We start from the raw sequence: 18,161 nt of genomic DNA, 5'->3' as shown, positions 1-18,161 counted from the left end.
AAAAATTTGCACGATTTGCAATCGTTGCTCAAGTGTGTAGCGTTCCATGATGAAATGTATACTAATGAAGTTTACAAATGACAAGCGAAAAATAAAAAATATTGCGTCGTTCGCCCTCCCTATCGGAAAAAAGTTGAAGCGCACCTATTGAATAACCCATTAGGTATAAAGAATCCGAAATGCATAAATCAGAACCATGTAGGCAATAATTAAGTCGATAGGTAGGTGAAATGGTTGAAATGCCAGTCTGGAACTCCTCAAGTAGCACTAAAGCGGCGTTCTGATACCATTACGAGACCTCCGACAGGCAGATATCTACAACCAGCCAGAGCTATTCATGTCGTGGAGAAGATCGATGCGATTTAGGTTGGCGCACTGCCCCAGGCTGTCGAAGAAAGGAGCACCGAGTGGTCTTAAGCGTCTAACTGCCAAACCCGGGCATTTACAGAGAAAGTGATCAATAATCTCCTTATTTGAAAGGTCCCCACACCTTCTGCAATGGAGGTTAAATGGGAACCCTAGCTTTTCCGCGTGTGTGCCGATCGTCCAGTAACGGGTGAATACAGCTCCGAGATTGGAAATTGAATGGCGAGGAGTTCAAAGGAGTTTCTGAGTCCTTCGTGTGTTGTAGTGGGGCCAAAGGGTTTTCGAAATAGCACATGAAAAAATGGAGCTTCAGCTTTTGTGCGCCTGAGAAATAATTTGTGCAGTTCCTCTTTAACAACTGTTAGGTGGATGCCGATGACCGGGTAGGAGGCCTCTGAGGCCAATTCAGTCCCCTTTCTAGCCAGCTCATCAGCAATCATTTCATTTCCCTCTATCCTCTTATGTCTTGGAACCCTGATCAGAGAAATGTTACCTGCACACCCAACAGATTTGATTTCCTCCTCACAGGAATTTACTAATTTCGTTCTGCACCATGGCATCTTCAGAGCCTTGATCGTCCCTTGACTATCGGAAGAAATGTCGGTCCCGCGTTCTTTAAGCATTTTGCATGCCTGCAGGATCGCAAAGACTTCTGCATGAAAAATACTAGCAGTATTCGGCAGTTCAAAGGAGGTAGATAAATTGGCTGATTTAGAGAAAACCCCTACTCCGACTCCCGATTCCATTTTGGAAGCGTCAGTGAAGACAGAGGTGCAAGCTTTGATGCAGATTTTTCCCTCGATCCAATCCTTCCTATCTGGAAAGATTGCGTTAGCATGACCCTCAAACTCTAGTTTGCGGATAGAGAGATCTGCTCGAAGTCCGGAGAAATATGGTGTTAACTGCCCGAAAATGCTACCATGTCTCTTGAGAGATTGTTTCCATAGGCCAACCTACTTTAACCTGATTGCACTTTAAGCTGCGATGGAAATAACGAAAAAGTTGAAGGGAAGTAAGTGCAAAACGACATTCAGGGCGGCACAGGGGCAATTTCTACGTGATCCGGTGATGCCAATACATGCAGTCCTTTGCACCCTACCCAGTTTAGTGATATTATAGCACTTCCGAAGAGCTTCCCACCAAACTTGGCATCCATACGTTAAAAAGGCAATAATTGCAGCGTGACAACAAATAATCGATAACAAGTAATCGATAACAGGTAATAGATAATAAATAACAGTTAATAAGTAAAAATTGGTATTTGATAATTGACAGAACATAGCATAGAATAGATAGTAATACTACCCACCTATTAATAGTGAATACTTACCTCACCAGTTTAAAAATCTGAAAAAAAGTATACACAAAATTTTATTTCAAAGGAAATTTATATGCGCTAATATAGCTAAATAACGATGTGATAACAAACTCTTCAATAAATTTAAATTTTAAAATACATGGCAGTTCCTATAGCATTTTATTTATATTTTTAGCTGGTCAACCTGCCGCCGACTACTAGTTTTCAATACTTTTGCAGCTTAGCTCGTACACCCACAATGGCAACAAACTTCCTGCCGCAATTAAATGAGGCCAATATTTCACTTTTAGTGTAGCTGTCTTTCCAAGCTGTCGCCCAGATTCTGTTTAGCCAGCAATTTGATGCGCTGCTCTACCAAACCCAATGGACGTCGACGTACCAGGTGACAAGTTGATTGCCTGCGAAGTGATTGCAAGAATGCGGTTAACTGTCGTTTGTACTAATTTATATGTTTCAAAGCGGCTTCATTAGAAGCTAAGTTATATAAACAATAGCACTATTAAACTGGAACATGCATTAGGGGGGCTCGACTGCTTGAATAAGATGTTTAAGTTTTACGGCCTGAAGTAGTTTTGTAAATACTGAACTAAATCAAATTACCCAGGAAACATTAAGGGAAAAATATATTCTTAGTGACATATTTTCAAGCCAAAAAATATAGATAAGACAGATGCAAGGTAGTATTAAATTATTGTATCCATTACGCTTATAGAGCAATGCTTAAGGTAAATCGTAATACTTTTTAATAAATATATCTACAAGGTGAAGTCCAAAATAAACAAGACTGGCGTCATAAAAATGGGTTAGTGCGTTGGAAGATACACCCCTAGCTGACATCCAGTGAAAGCTTGGTGACATTCGGTGTGACATGGAACCGAAGTTATCGAGTCTAAAGTGTAAGTACGTTCGTGTCATGAGTACTAAAATGAATTTCGAACAAAGACCTAATATCAAATTTTGTTTTAAAAACGGTAAAACATTTACCGAAACATTTGAATTGATGAAAAAAGTGTATCCCGTTGATTGTCTATCTCGAGCTAGAGTGGTTTACACGTTTCAGAGATGGTTGTGAGGGCATAAATGACAATGAACATACGGGCCGCCCAAAATCAGTAAACACCAGAAACTCCATCGAAATTGTTCGTACATTTATCAAAATTGTACCGAAGTAATCGTTGAAATTCATGGAATCGGAGTTGAAGATCTCCCAACATCGATTTATTGCATTTTAACTGATTCATTTGGGCTTACGAAAGGTCCGTGCACGTTTCATTCCGCACCAGTTAACTGAGGACCGAAAATTGCTCAGAATTCAACATTCGAAAGACCTCATCAAAGTGGCGAAAAAAGACGAGAGCTTCCTTTACAACATTGCAACTGGTGATGAAACGAGGTGTTTCCAACATGAACCAGAAACTAAGCAGCAAAGTGCCGAATGACTCCAGACGAGCCTTCTTCTTCTTAATTGGCGCGATAACCGCTTACGCGATTTTCTCCGAGTATAACAAAGCGCTAACCGCGCCAATTGGACACACTTCTTCACACGGTACTTCGTTTTGTCCTCGTTCACCACCAGACCCATTCGCTTTGCCTCTTTATCCAGTTTGGAGAAGGCAGAACTAACAGTGCGGTTGTTAAGGCCGGTGATGTCGATATCATCGGCATACGCCAGCAATTGTACGCTCTTATAAAATATTGTCCCTGAGCGATTAAGTTCTGCGGCTCGTATGATGCTCTCCAACATCAGGTTAAAGAAGTCACACGACAGCGAGTCACCCTGTTTGAAACCTCGTTTGGTATCAAACGGCTCGGAGAAGCCCTTCGCAATTCTGACGGCGCTGCTGGTGTTGAGCAACGTCATCTTACATAGCCGTATTAGTTTTGCGGGTATACCAAATTCAGACATCGCGGCATACAGGTAACTCCTTTCCGTACTGTCGAATGCAGCTTTGAAATCGACGAAAAGGTGGTGTGTGTCGATTCTCCTTTCATGGGTCTTTTCCAAGGTTTGGCGTATTGAGAATATTTGGTCGATGATAGACTTTCCAGGTCTGAAGCCACACTGATAAGGTCCAATCAGTTGGTTGACGGTGGGCTTCAGCCTTTCACACAATACGCTCGCTAGAACCTTATAGGCGATATTTAGAAGACTAATCCCGCGGTAATTGGCACAAATTGCAGGATCGCCCTTCTTATGGATTGGACAGAGCACACTTAAATTCCAATCGGCAGGCATGCTTTCATCCGACCATATTTTGTATAGAAGCTGATGCATGCACCTTACCAGCTCCTCGCCGCCATGCTTGAATAGCTCAGCCGGCAGTCCGTCGGCGCACGCGGCATTGTTGTTCTTTAGCCACGTTATCGCAATTCTCACCGCGTGATAGTCGGATAGCGGAACGTCAATTCCATTGTTGACGATTGGGGTATCGGGATCATCACATTCTCTGTTACATGCGCAGCTGTCAGTAGGTTCGAGAAGTGTTACCTCCATAATTTAAGAATGCTCTGGATGTCGGTGACAAGCCGTCTTTGTTCCTATTGGAAAACGCCCCGGTCTTGAAACCTTGTGTAAGCCGCCAAACTTTCTCGGGCCGTCAATTTTCGGGCGTTGTTCCTATTGGGCAGCATCTCAAGCTCCTTGCACTCACGTATTTCGGGCTCTCGTTTCTTCTGTCGAGCCTTGAAGAAACGAGAGGCCAGACGAGCCACAACTCAAATCATCGCGTTTGGAGCACTCAAAAATCAAGTCGATGTTCATTTGTTTTTACGATTCCAAGGGAATTGTCCACAAGGAGTTCGTACCAATGCGCCAACCCGTCAATGCAGTTTTCTATCTTGGCGTTATGAAGTGTTCGTTGCATCGCATTCGTCGAATTCGCCCTGAATACCGCGAAGGAAGAAGCTGGCGCTTGATTTTTGCCAGAAATCGCATTTTAACCCTCAATTACTCACCGTATTTGCCTGATATAGCTGCCTGTGACTTCTACCTATTCGGGTAATTGCATTTGGCCAATAAAGGAAAACGTTTTGCGTCCGTAGAGGCCATCCAAAAGGCTTGTAATGCCATTCGGAAGGGTATTCCGGTCAATGACCTGAAACACTCTTTCGAAAAGCTTTTAGATCGCGCAAAACAGTGTATCGAGGCTAGAGGGGGCTATTTTGAATAAAGAAACTCAAAGTTATCAGAACAAAGCGGCTATCGTTTCTATTTTAGCTCAGTCTTGTTTATTTTGGACCTAATCTTGTATGTAGTTCTTAGAGGATTTAATTAGGATCTCGTTGTGCAAAATTTATTTTCGTCTCATAGTTGTTGGACAATTCTTTTTCCGTGTTAAACATTTTTTATAGGATAATCCGTGGTAGTTTCGGCCAAATATATTACCGTACTTACATATAGATAAGTGCAATATATTTCAGGTATATACAAATAGATAACTTTACGTACTTGTAAATGATTCTCTCCCGATCAGCCCAGGGCCAAGAGCGCTCCAGCTTCTCAGTGAACTGTAAATATATAAGCAATAAAATTATGAGTTTAAGCGGCAAGCTATCCAAAACTTTATTTTTATCATGTGAATAACTTTTTTTTATGAAAATAGTTTAATAATTAGAAAATAGTCATTAAAAATTAAAACCTTCGATTTCTGAAATTTCCTTAAATTTTTCAAGATGTGTTTATTTTAATAAGAAAAAAATATAATTCAAAATTTTTCTCTCTCAAGAAGCTTTTAATTTTAATGAATAATATAGTAGGACCCAAAAAATGCCATATATCATTGTTTTTAATTTGCTCTCTCATTTCTGTTGATCGGTTAACAACTTCCTTAGTAATGTTGGCTTCCAATGCCTCAATCGAAGCTGGTTTATTCACAAAGCATTTAGACTTTAAACACCTCCACAAATAAAAGTCCAAAGGTGTGATGTCACACAATCTTGGTGGCCAATCCATTGGTCCGAGACGAGAGAAAAATTGCTCCGCGAAATGACGACGCAGTAAATCCATTGTTTACGGCGGGCTGCATGACAAACAGCGCCGACTTGTTGAAACCAAATGTTGTGGAGATCACGGGCTTCAATTTCTGGTATCACAAAGTCGTTTATCATGACACGATAGCGTTCGCCATTCACTGTTACATTGGTGTCAGCCTCGTCCTTAAAGAAATATGGGCCGATGATTTCTCCAGGAAGTAGGCCGCACCAAACAGATGTTTTCAATGGATATGATGGCTATTCTTGAATGGCTTCGGGCTTCGGGTTGCTCTTCAGCTAAAATATAGCAATTTTGCTTATTGACGTAGCCATTAAGCCAAAATGAGTATCATCGCTGAATACCATAAGTTGGCCTAAGGCGTGGTGTGACAAAAAATCCGATTGGAAAAAGTACCTCCAAGCTGATCACCCTTTATAAAATGCGACGTAGGTCTTTACGGAAAGTGTTTTGCCAATTGCCGACCAAACCAAGACTCCTTTCAGTTCAACGAATATCTCTCTCTCTTATTTTCATAAATTAATTTTTTCATTGGATACAATTTCAATAAAAATATTTTAAAACAGATTCTTTTGTGAAAATTTATAAAAAAGCTAACCCAAAAAAAATTTTCTCTTCCAAAAGAAACTTGTACTCTAGGAGACCCAGGCTTACCATATGCTAGTTTTACGCATTTTCCGGGAAAGTGTAACAGTGTATTTGAAAATTAACTCCATTTTCGTGCATAACCTTTCCAGGCGCTGGTTGTGCTTTCACTTTTTGACCGTGAAGGCCCATTGTAATATTATTTCTTTGGACACAAGTATTCCCCAGTAATTTCCAATGCGGCTGACCCACTTAGGCGCTCTAATAGATAGACGAAATATTGTGAATGGCTGCGGATTCTAAGTCTACCAGACATCCAAAGAAGTAGGAATTTGTTTAGACGATTAGTGTCACGTCACGGCAAGAGCACGATAGTGGCAGAGAAAGTGTTCAAGACTCTCTACTTCAGCTTCGTTTCCGCAACAGCGACAGAAGTCTTTAGAGCGAACCGCCATTTGCTATTCTTGTTTTCCCATTAGGCGGTGGCCAATGAAGAAACCAACTATTGAACTAATGGCAGGTCAGTCGAGATAGATGGGAGGCCTGTTATCTTACAAGGGAGCGCCTGATACTATTGACCTAATGGCAGGCCAGTCGCGATAGACAGGCCTCCCTATTATCTCACAAGGGAGCCCCTGCTACATCCTAAATCTTATCAACAAAATACAATACAAAAAATTTCTGGTATATACCGAGTTAATTTCAAAACACTGTTATTTATATTGTGAAGGTTCGACATACTTATGTCCCCACTTACTTACTAATACATACATAGGTACCTACTTACCTTCTTTTCCTTTTCGCCCTCTTCCTCAGACCACTGTGTATGTTTTTCATGCTGCAAATCATTGTCAGCATGGCACCAACGCGCTTTCTTATTTGGCTTATCCTCATCCGTGTCATCCGTTTCAACTATGTCAATCAGATTCTTGACTGAATTGCTTTCATCGTCGAAGGATTGCTTTTCATCATTCAACTGCAGCTTCGGTATTTTGCTCAAATTCCATGTGTAAGTGGCGGTCAAAAAATCATTGTCATCGTCATCATCCTCATCCCCGTGGCCATCATGTTCAGCTTCGTAATTGTCGTCAACTGCATCTGCGCCAGTTTCATCGTCACTGTCGCTATCGGCCGCAACAAGCCTGGCTGTTAGAATATCTTCATCGGAGTCCTCGTCAACATCGTCATAATCTTCACTTCCTTCTTCACTTTCTTCGTCCTGCGTTATGGGCATTCCAACAACGTCAACTACACCTGCACCAGCGCTGGCCTTGACATTGTCACAAAGATGTGGATATTGATGTCGACGTTGTTGCTGCTGCTGCTGCTGCTGCTGTCCTTGACTTGACTTCGACGGCCTCAATCGGGTTACATATGAATATGAGCCACCCTCTGTCTTGCCCTCGTCGGCCATACCGATTCCTATTAAAGCTAAAATATATTTGCACACGTTTTTATCAAAATCCTCATACTACTCCGACTCCTCGGCATTAGCCTTGCAAGTGTCGTTACCTTTTTTAATATTTCTGCTCTCGCCATCAACCTCGCTGTCGCCATAGTCATCATCCGTGTCTGCCTCATTTGATTCATAATTGCCTTCGGATGCATAATCCGATTCCGGCGTTGTGTCCTTTGCTAAGCTCATTTTCATCCCCCTTAACGTGGTGGCGGTTTTAGCCATAACTTTTCCTTTTGCTTTCAACTTGAGACGCTGCTGGGTGGCGGCGCCACTTAATTCGTAATCCAGTGCATCCTCATCGTAGGAGTGCTTGCGATGTTGTTGACATTGTTGTTGCTGCAAATCTGCGGGCTTTAATTTTTCAAATGTTTGCGAAACGGTGGCGAGTGTAGAGGAAAGTATTTTTGGTATTTCTGCAATTTCCGACAATTTTCGTTGCATTTCACGCAGACGAGCCTCGATGGAAGCAGCTGATTTCACTATTTACAATCGCACAAAGTTTTACGAAATGATTATGTTGAGAGGAAATTAAGAATGGCATGGCAAATAGATAGATGGAAAAACAGTTCAGATATTTTACAATTTAAGCATAGATTATTTTGAATACAAATTGAAGCTTAGAAGGTACACAGGCACGAAAACAAAAAAATATTAAAAGTTTAACGCTGTAAATGAAAATACGGAGAGAAGTTATGGAGTGAACATTGAGAGGCCTTTCACAAACTTACCAAAGGAGTTAAATAATGCAATGGTGAAATAAGTGAATTCAAAGCAAAATTATAGGCAATTAGCATTTAGTAAGTAAATATTTAGAAAAAATTTAAAATTAATTTTTTAATATTGTTTTCACCTAATTCTTGTTTTACACGATTTTTTTGGTATTACCCTGTACCACTGATATAGTAAAAAAAAAGAAATGAAATACATGTAAAAACAAGACTTAAGTTTATACTTACTATAAACTCTAACCATTGATTCTTAACAAAAGTTTGTATATTAAAATTTAAAAATTTTATTTTAATTTCAGGTTTTGAAATATCATAAAAGTCTTTAGTAATGCTCACAGGGGGGAGTATTATCTCCACTTCTCTGTTTATTTGCTATCAGTAAAATCTTCATAAAACTTTATGGAGGTGGGGTAAAAGTGGTCGCGTACGCTGATGATGTGGTGCCAATGGCATCAGGACTGTGTCCCAATACGATCAGTGGGATCATTCAAAGGGTGCTAAGCGAGCTTAACTCTTGGGCTACAGGCTGTGGCTAAGTTAAAACGCGCGTAAAACAGAACCTATGCTATTTATGAGCAGATATAAGGTACCAATTTATATAGGGTTTTTCAGTAAGAGCGCTTCAACTTTTGAACTTTTTTGAATAAAACACAAAAGGTTTGACTTTTTTAACTAATTTTTTTTTTTATTATCGAATTTGAACATATACATTTAAGTATGAAATTCGATTTCTTTTGCGTGACCACCGCGTGCACGTTTTACGAAGTCCAATCGTTGAACCCAATTTTCGACCACTCTTTTGCATAAATCGGCCGAAATTCCAGCAATTTTGCGTTCAATATTGGCTCTGAGCTCACAAATCGTCGCCGGCTTGTTACTGTAGACCAATGACTTCACATAACCCCAAAACGGGACGGCTTGTTAAATGGGCCGTAAAATGGCCGTAATGCTCTTAAAGTAGCAGCAACAGAACGATTATTTTCATAAAAAATTTGCACGATTTACAATCGTTGCTCAAGTGTGTAGCGTTCCATGATGAAATGTATACTAATGAAGTTTACAAATGACAAGCGAAAAATAAAAAAGATTGCGTCGTTCGCCCTCCCTATCGGAAAAAAGTTGAAGCGCACCTATTGAATAACCCTATATATTGGGTTGGGGAAAAAGTAATGTCGTATTTTGTCAATTGAGCGCGACATTTAAACATATCTTGCGTTGTACTTATTGCATCGGGTCACACTAAACGGCGATTTGAAGACGACAATCTGTACTACAAGTGTCTTCTTTGACAGTATTGTGATCGTACGTTTCAGTCTTAAGTTTTTTATTTATTTATTTATTTATTTATTTAAAGAGAAACAATTATAAATAATTGCTCCACTTACATCTAAAGCACTGGCTGTCTGTCTTAAGTTATAGCGCGTCAAAGATGGAGTCCACCAAGCAATAAATTCGTCATATTTTACGTTTTTACTACCTTAGAGGTAAAAATGCAACGAAGGCGGCGGCAAAAATTTGTGAAGTTTATGGGCCTGATACTGTAATGATTCGCACAACACAACTTTGGTTCGATCGATTTCGTTCTGGTGTAGTAGATGTCGAAGATGCACCCCGTACTGGTAGGCCAATCGTCGTAGAGACTGATAAAATCGTTGAAATTATCCAAAGAGACCGGCATGTGAGGATACGCTCGATTAGTCAGGAACTAGGTGTAGACCACAAAACCGTTTGGAACCATTTGCAAAAGATTGGATTCCAAAAAAAGCTGGATGTTTGGGTGCCACACGTTTTGACGCAAAAAATTCTCTTGGACCGAATCAACGCTTGCGATTCTCTGCCCAAACGGAACGAACTTGACCCATTTTTGAAGCGGATGGTGACTGGCGATGAAAAGTGGATCACGTACGATAACGCCAAGCGAAAAAGATCGTGGTCGAGAAGCGGCGAGCCGGCCCAAACCATCGCCAAGCCCGGATTGACCGCCAGGAAGGTTTTGCTGTGTGTTTGGTGAGATTGGAAGGGAACTATCCACTATGAGGTACTCAACTATGACCAGACCCTTAACTCGGTCCTCTACTGAGAGCAACTTGAGCGTTTGAAGCAGGCGATTGACCAGAAGCGGCCATAATTGGTCAATAGGAATGGTGTTGTGTTCCACCAGGACAATGCTCGTCCTCACACATCTTTGATGACCTGCCAGAAGCTACGGGAGCTCGGATGGGATGTCCTATTGCACTCACCATATAGTTCGGACCTGGCACCAAGTGACTATCATCTCTTCCGGTCCATGCAAAACGTCCTTGGTGATACCAAGTTGGCCTCAAAAGAGGCTTGCGAAAACTGGTTGTCTGAGATTTTTGCAAATAAGGAGGGCGGGTTTTATAAAGGGGGATAATGAAGTTGCCTTCTAAATAGCAACAAGTTTGCGAACAAAACGGGGCATATTTGACTTGAATCGGATAATTCTAAGTACGTTAAATAAAACGTCAAATTTCGATCACAAATACGACATTTCTTTTTCCCCAACCAATAACACTTTATGGAGGTGGAGTAAAAGTGGTCGCGTACGCTGATGATGTGGTGTTAATGGCATCAAGACTGTGTCCCAAAACGATCAGTGGGATCACTCAAAGGGTGCTAGGCGAGCTCAACTCTTGGACTACAGGCTGTGGCCTAAGTTTAAACGCGCGTAAAACAGAATTCATGCTATTTCCAACCAGATATAAGGTACCACATTTAACTCTACCAAATATTAACGGGCAAACCCTCTTACTTTCAACCAGTGCAAAGAAGATGGGGTCTTCAACCCGAGTATACATTATGGTTGTATAAGGCGGTTATACCACCAATTTTATCGTATGGCTCGGTGATTTGGGGGAAAGCTCTAGGGAGAGAGTACAACATCAAATTACTCGACAGAATACAAAGATCAACCTGTGCAATAACAATCGGTGCAATCAGACCATGTCCTAGGGAGGTCGTGAACGAACTGACACAAGTTATTCCAATAGACCTACACATTAAGAAGACGGCAACAATAGGTGCATTTAGGTTAAATGAAGCGGGTCGCTGGAAGGAAAAAACTGATGGCCATTACTGCGACAAACCCCAATATCTCAAAGAGGACTGACTGCATCCTTCCGACGGTAACATTCAGTAGAAATTTGGTCACTCTCTTTCCATCTAGGAAAGAATGGAATAAGGGATTCTCACTAAACAACATCCAGACTACAGTCTATACAAATGGCAGTAAAATGGATTGTGGTGTTGGAGCTGGTATATATTCTCACAGACTTAAAATTGAGAAATCTGTGCGTCACCCTAATGCTTGCAGTGTCCTTCATGCGGAAGTACTGGCAATTTCTGAAGCTTGTAGGCTACTAATCGCAGATCCCTCTTTTAAGGACAATATCGCTATTCCTTCGTATAGCCAAGCGGCAATCCAGGCAATGGGTTCGGCGACAACAACCTCTAACCTGATGTAACAAAGCAGGACTAGCCTTACCACTTTGAGCGAAAACCATAAGGTTACCTTAATCTGGGTACCGGGACATCGGAGCATTGAAAGTAATGAAAAAGCAGATGAACTGGCAAGAAGAGGATCTGCCATGAATAACGCTCCTGCAGAATCGCGTTCACGCCATTAGGTGCAGTCAAAAATACAATTTCTCTAAAATACCTCAGAATTGCGGACTTTAGATGGAGAGACTACACGAAATGCAAAATTAGCAGAACGTTATTGCCCATTGTGGCCCGTTGTGGCACGACGGGACGCCTAGAGACTAATATCATAACTGACTTTTAGTCTCTCGGAGCACAAGCGGCCAATGTGGGCATCCCTCACAACACAAACTGTCACAGTTGCAAGCAACCGGAGAAAAAGGAAACAATCTTCCATTTCCTCTGTGAATGTCCTGCCCTATGGAAGGACAGAATGTTAACCGTGGGCAAAACCACTGGTCGAGAGTCTTGAACAACTGTCTGGCTTGAATGTCAACAACCTGTTAAGGTTCCTGAACCGCACAGATTGGATATAGTCATGCTGTAAATAAACATTGAACAAGTTGGTAACGAGGATGTGGCAACAAAATGGTGCGGAAGCGCTAGTTGAATTCTAAAAGAATAATCACTTAAGGGGGAGCCTGGTTTATAAGGTCAAAAAAATCAATTTTTTTTCGTTTTAAGCGATTCTAACTTTTAAGCGATTGAACTAACAAAATAGATAAAAAAAAATTTCAAGATTTTTATACCAAGTTCAAGTGAATTTTTTTTATAGAAAGGCATTTTCTTCTTTAAAATCTCCAAAAAGTTGAAATTTTGGAATTTCTCTCAGTTTTCTTAGTTCATCTAATTAGAATAAAAAATCATGATAATTAGAAATACATTTGAATTTTTTGCTTTAGATAATAATTACGAGCTGTACTAATTTCTATGTTAAACATTTTTTTCAACTTATTTTAACCAGTACACAAATTTTTTATACTTTTTAAATGTTCATTAAAAGATAGAAAAAACTTCGCAGTGCTAAATTAATTTTTTCCTTAAAAAAAATCGCAAAGATATGCAATTTTTAGACCTCATAAACCAGGCTCCCCCTTTAAACAAACCAACCAATCCACAAAACAAATTTTTATTTTTTTCCTCTTTCTTTATAAATTTATTGTTGAAATTTATATTTTGTTCAAATCTTGATATTACTTTGTCGATAGTATAAAACTCTTCAAGAGAATACCGGGTTAAACCAAGGCGCATTGAAGAGGTAGTAGCAGTAGTGCAAAAACAACAAGAGCTATGCAATTTTTTTTGCTTCTAGGCCCTAAGGTGGCAAAATCTATAAACAAAGATTGACACTTTAGAATAAATTAAACAATTCACAAAATATTTATATGAATTTAAACACCAAACAAAATTTTACAATTTAGATACTAAATCAATACAAAAAGATCAACATTGCAACGCAGCCGGCGCTGCCGGTTTAATGTGCCTTGGTATTGGTACATTTTCTTTTTAACTTCGAGAATCAATACTCGTTATAATTAATCAATACTCACTTAAATACAAATTCGCCGATACGTTTAATGAATATTAAAAAAAATTGGAACTTCATAACTAAAATTTTTTTTTTTAATTTTTTTTACTATTAATTTTAGCAATGCTTTTGCTTAGGTGCATGCAAACTTAAAGCTAAAACACCGCAATAAAAAAGCGTATCTCCTACTCACGAAAACCCATTGAAAAATGTGCAAGCTTTACGGGCTTCTAGTAATTGGCGCACATTCAATTCCTATGCACTTTAAAGGCACAAATATTTATTATCCTCGCTTTGTTACTGGTTGTCACCAAACATTTATTTTAATTTATAATCATTATTTATTATGGTATACAAAGCGAATAAATTCCATTATGCAATCTTGTCTCCCTTTGCCAAATTAATCATCATCATCATATTCGTCTTCGTCCTCATCCTCATCATCGGAAACCTTTGCCGACTTGCGACCTCCACGTCGTTTAGCATGCGATGCATTGACGTTACGCCGACCTCTAGTCTCCACTCGCGACTGCGTCATTGACTTTGTTGAACGCGAAGCGGTGGGCAACGCCAACAGCATGTCCTCAATTGTGCGTTCCTTCAACTCGTGATTGTCGCCCACCTCGGCGAAGAAGCGGCGAATATTGCGTACGATACGATGGTGTGGCAATTCCTGCTCTTGCACGTAAAGCGTAACAGCAAAGGGTTGAAGAATGTGACGGCGCAAAGCAGCATTAGACGTTAAACGGGGTGTTTCGGTGTGGGCAAAAAAGCATTTGATGAGGCGGCAGCAGATTGGCAGCAGCGCGGAATGTGAACAGAGAATTTTTATTTTACAGTTATTTGCGTGGTACTCGTTAAAGGAATGTATGTATGTAAGTTAGTAGGTGATGGATGTGTTTATGTGGATTGGTGTCAAGACACTTTGCAGTTTTAATGGCATCTCAACAGTTTGGGGGTTTTATCGATCTGACCTGAAGTATGCTTTTGCCAAAAATACAATGAAAGTACGCAAACAAATAATACGAAAACTTTTGTTTTGCATTTAGTACTTCTATTGGTGTCAGAGGTCATGGCGTATGGAGTTAGAATTTAAAATTTTAAATTTCTATAAGAGTTTGTCTTCATTGCGGGACAATAAAAAAAGAGTAAAATAATTTGCTTCGAACACTTTAATATATTTCGCATGAAAAAACGTATGACTGAGACGGACGCGGGGCTATTTTTAGGAAATTTTTGAAATATGCTACCACAACCTAATATCTACGAGACTTTAATATCACAGTCCTGCGAGGTACAGTTTCTAAAACGGCTATGGGTGTTTCCTAAAGGTTTTTTTATGCTGAAAACGAATATGACCTTGATAATGCTCCAGCACGTCAGGATTTTAGGCAATTTGAGGTTAAATAGTCAAAAAATGCAGATTTTGGCCATTTAAAAAAATTTTTCTTGAGCCATTTTTAAAATTTTTTTTTAATTTTCCACAACGGCATCGCAAAGCACTACTCTTTAGCTCTAAGGTCTTTTTTTAAAAATATTTAATATTAATTAATATTTTGAATTGGAGACTTTTAGATATGCAAATTCAACCTTTCTAACTCTCTAACGCCCCTGTAAAGGGCGAATTCAAAATAGTATAACTTTTTTTATATTAATCGAAAAAATATTTTTAAAAAAGGATTTTAAAGCTGAAGAGCAGTACTTTGCGATGCCGTTGTCACAAATTAAAAAAAACTTTACCTTGCTCAAAAAAAATTTTTTAAATGGCCAAAATCTGCATTTTTTGACTATTTAACCTCAAATTGCCAAAAATCCTGACGTGCTGGAGCATTATCAAGGTCATTTCGTTTTCAGCATAAAAAAACCTTCAGGAAACACCCATAGCCGTTTTAGAAACTGTAAAAAAACGAGATTTCGCAGGACTGTGTATTTTGTAAAAATTAAAAAAAAAATCTATAAACACAAGAAAATATTTAAAAAATGTTTCATAGAAAAAAAAAATTATTCATTAAAAAAATAGAAAAAAATTACAAGCTAAATCTCTGCCAATTTATCATGGCTAATGGTATTTGGTATGGGAATAAGTTTCTTGGTTCAGAATGGTGCCAACTCTTTTTATGTTTTTATTTATTATTCCATACTCCTTTAGGAGCTTAAGGATTCAACAAAAGTATTCCAAACATTTATATTTCTAGACATAAGTCTCAGTCCATAAAAGAACTCCTTAAACCATCTGAAACCATCACTGATCGTTACCGACTGCAGCTAATGCATTTGAATCGAGTTCTCAAAGAAAAGCGGCCTGAATCAGACGGTAGACATGACAAATTGATTTTGATACATGACAATGCAGTGCCACACATTGCTGAATCGGTCCAGAAATATGTAGAGAGACTGATTTAGGAAATCTGGGCCCACCCGCCGTATTCCCCAGACATTGCACCTTCGGATTACTATGCGTTCCGATCAATGCAGTCAGCCCTTATTGGAGAGCGGTTCACTTCTTACGAGAGCATTGCAAACTTGCTCAATGAATGGACCAAGTCAAAAGAACTCGAATTTTTCTTCAGAGGAATCCGTATGCTGCCTGAAAGTTGGAGTAAAGTTATAGCTTCCGGAGGCACATACTTCAAATATTATCTTGAAGCATTTAATTGCTTAAATAATTCGTAACTTTGGCTAAGAAGGGACGGAAACTTATTCCCATACCCAATAGAAGCAATTGGCGCAAAATTAACCTTCAGTAATAATTTCATTTTTGAGTAACTTTTTTACAAATAAATAAGTAATCGGCGCGTACATTTCTGTTAGGTGTTAGGCCGAGCTCCTCTTCTTAATAGTGGCGTGCGACTTAATGTACTTTTTGTTAACGTTGACCGCGCATAACTTTTTTACTAATATAAATAAAAAAAATGGTTTTGAATGCTGAAAACTCTCTACTTTGACCTTCACTCACTTCATTGTTTGTCTATTTTTTTACTGCAGCTATCTATTCATTCATTCACAAGTGTCAAAAATGAGTGACGCACGACCCCGTTTGCAAAATCGTCCGATAGGTTAATTCATTTTGCACCAGCTTTTAGTAGCCTGGACCTGGCTTGGAATTTTTCACACTATTGTAAAAGTATGAGCTTTACAGGTAATTTGATATGTTCGAAATTAACCTAACCACAATTAATTCGTACCCTACGACTTCTTCTCAAATACGCCCCGCTGCGTAATTGTAAACACACCAATATTTTTTTATAAAAACATATTTCGCACTACAAAAAAAACCATATTACGCAAAGTTTTGAACTTAGTACAAAATTTCCCATAATTTAATTAAAATTTTCAACTTTTAACCTGGTTGGTTGGTTTAAGTGGTGATTCTTCCAGAATCTAACTAGCGCGTCCGCACAATTTTGTTGCCTCATACTCGTTACCAACTTGTTTAACAGTTATTTACGGCATGAATGCATCCAGTCTGTGCGGTTCACAAACCTTATCAGGTTGTTGACATCTAAGCCAGACAGCTGTTCAAGACTCTCGAACAGCAGTTTGCCCAGGGTTGACATTCTTTTCTTCCATAGGGTAGGGCATTGGAAGAGGAAATGGAAGATTGTTTCTTTTTTCTCCGGTTGTTTGCAACTGTGACAGTTTGTGTTATGAGGAATGGCCATTTTGGCTGCTTGTTTGCCCACAGACCAAAAGCCAGTTATGACCTGAATCTTTATAATTTTTTGGGTATGCAGTTTTATAGCCATTAAATTTTTCAACTTTTCCATGAACACTCTCAGTTTTTAACCTGAATTTTTAGAACTTTTCTGCTTATGCAGTTTTATAGCCATTAAATTTTGATATAACAAAGTGCAAGATTCAAGTGACTATAAAATGCCATTGAATTTTGAAAATTTTTTCCGCTGAGACATAACGCCTTTTCTTCCATACAGAATTTTTTTACGGAAGAAAATGGCACTGTCAATAAAAAAAATTCTAAAAACTAACGCTATTATGCAACCATTTTATTTCAGGTTTAACAAGTGCACGTTTGAGGACGTTAATTTAATTATTTTTTTTTTTTTTTTGGTGGCGGTGATGATGGTAAAAGATGATCAGATTGAAGGTACTTTTTCCAATAGGGGTTTTTGACAGACCACACGTGACTACTGTCAAAGTAAATACAAATTTTTTCCGTATTTATTGGCATTTGATCATGGAAAGAGTTACGCGTCAACAAAGTTAACGAATCGTACAGTTGTATTACAGAAATCGACGCTCTGCAAAAAGTGTTCATCGCGCGCTCATGCCAACTGATGGCGTTCAGTGGTGAAACCTAATGGCTACGTCAATGAGCAAAATTGCCGCATTTCAGCTGAAGAACAACCTAAAGCCATTCAAGAACAACCATTACACCCATGGAAAACAAGCGCTTGGTGCAACCCATGGACTGGAGGAATTATCGGCCCATATTTCTACAAAGACGAGGCTGATGCAAATGTAACAAAGAATGGCAAACGCTATGGCGCTTCGATAAATGACTTTTTGATGCCGAGAATTGAAGTCCGTGATCTCCACAACATTTGGTTACAACAAGACGGCGCTACTTTCGCTGAGCAATTTATCTCGCGTCACGGACCAGTGGATTGGTCACCAAGATCGTGTGATATCACACTTTGAGACTTTTATTCGTGAAGGTATTTGAG

General features: G+C 39.3%; 1 protein-coding gene across 4 annotated transcripts in view; it reads right to left on the bottom strand.

Moving 5' to 3' along the window:
* Positions 1-1,735: 1,735 nt before the first annotated feature.
* Positions 1,736-18,161, bottom strand: part of LOC129246335 (clumping factor A) — a 33,734-nt gene continuing 17,308 nt past the window's right edge. For 2 of the 4 annotated variants that reach the window (XM_054885060.1, XM_054885061.1), the window contains exons 4-7: positions 7,773-8,198; positions 7,048-7,691; positions 5,133-5,191; positions 1,736-2,082 (exon numbers count right to left, since the gene is read on the bottom strand). In XM_054885060.1, coding sequence (XP_054741035.1) covers positions 1,971-2,082; positions 5,133-5,191; positions 7,048-7,691; positions 7,773-8,198 — 1,241 coding nt within the window. In that variant the 3' untranslated portion in view covers positions 1,736-1,970. Of the gene's footprint in view, positions 2,083-5,132; positions 5,192-7,047; positions 7,692-7,772; positions 8,199-13,769; positions 14,150-18,161 lie in introns of those variants that run through there. The other 2 variants (XM_054885063.1, XM_054885062.1) reach the window with 1 other exon arrangement.

Source organism: Anastrepha obliqua, chromosome 4, assembly GCF_027943255.1.
Source record: "Anastrepha obliqua isolate idAnaObli1 chromosome 4, idAnaObli1_1.0, whole genome shotgun sequence".
Classification (NCBI taxonomy): domain Eukaryota; kingdom Metazoa; phylum Arthropoda; class Insecta; order Diptera; family Tephritidae; genus Anastrepha; species Anastrepha obliqua.
This window is presented reverse-complemented; position numbering and strand designations above follow the sequence as displayed.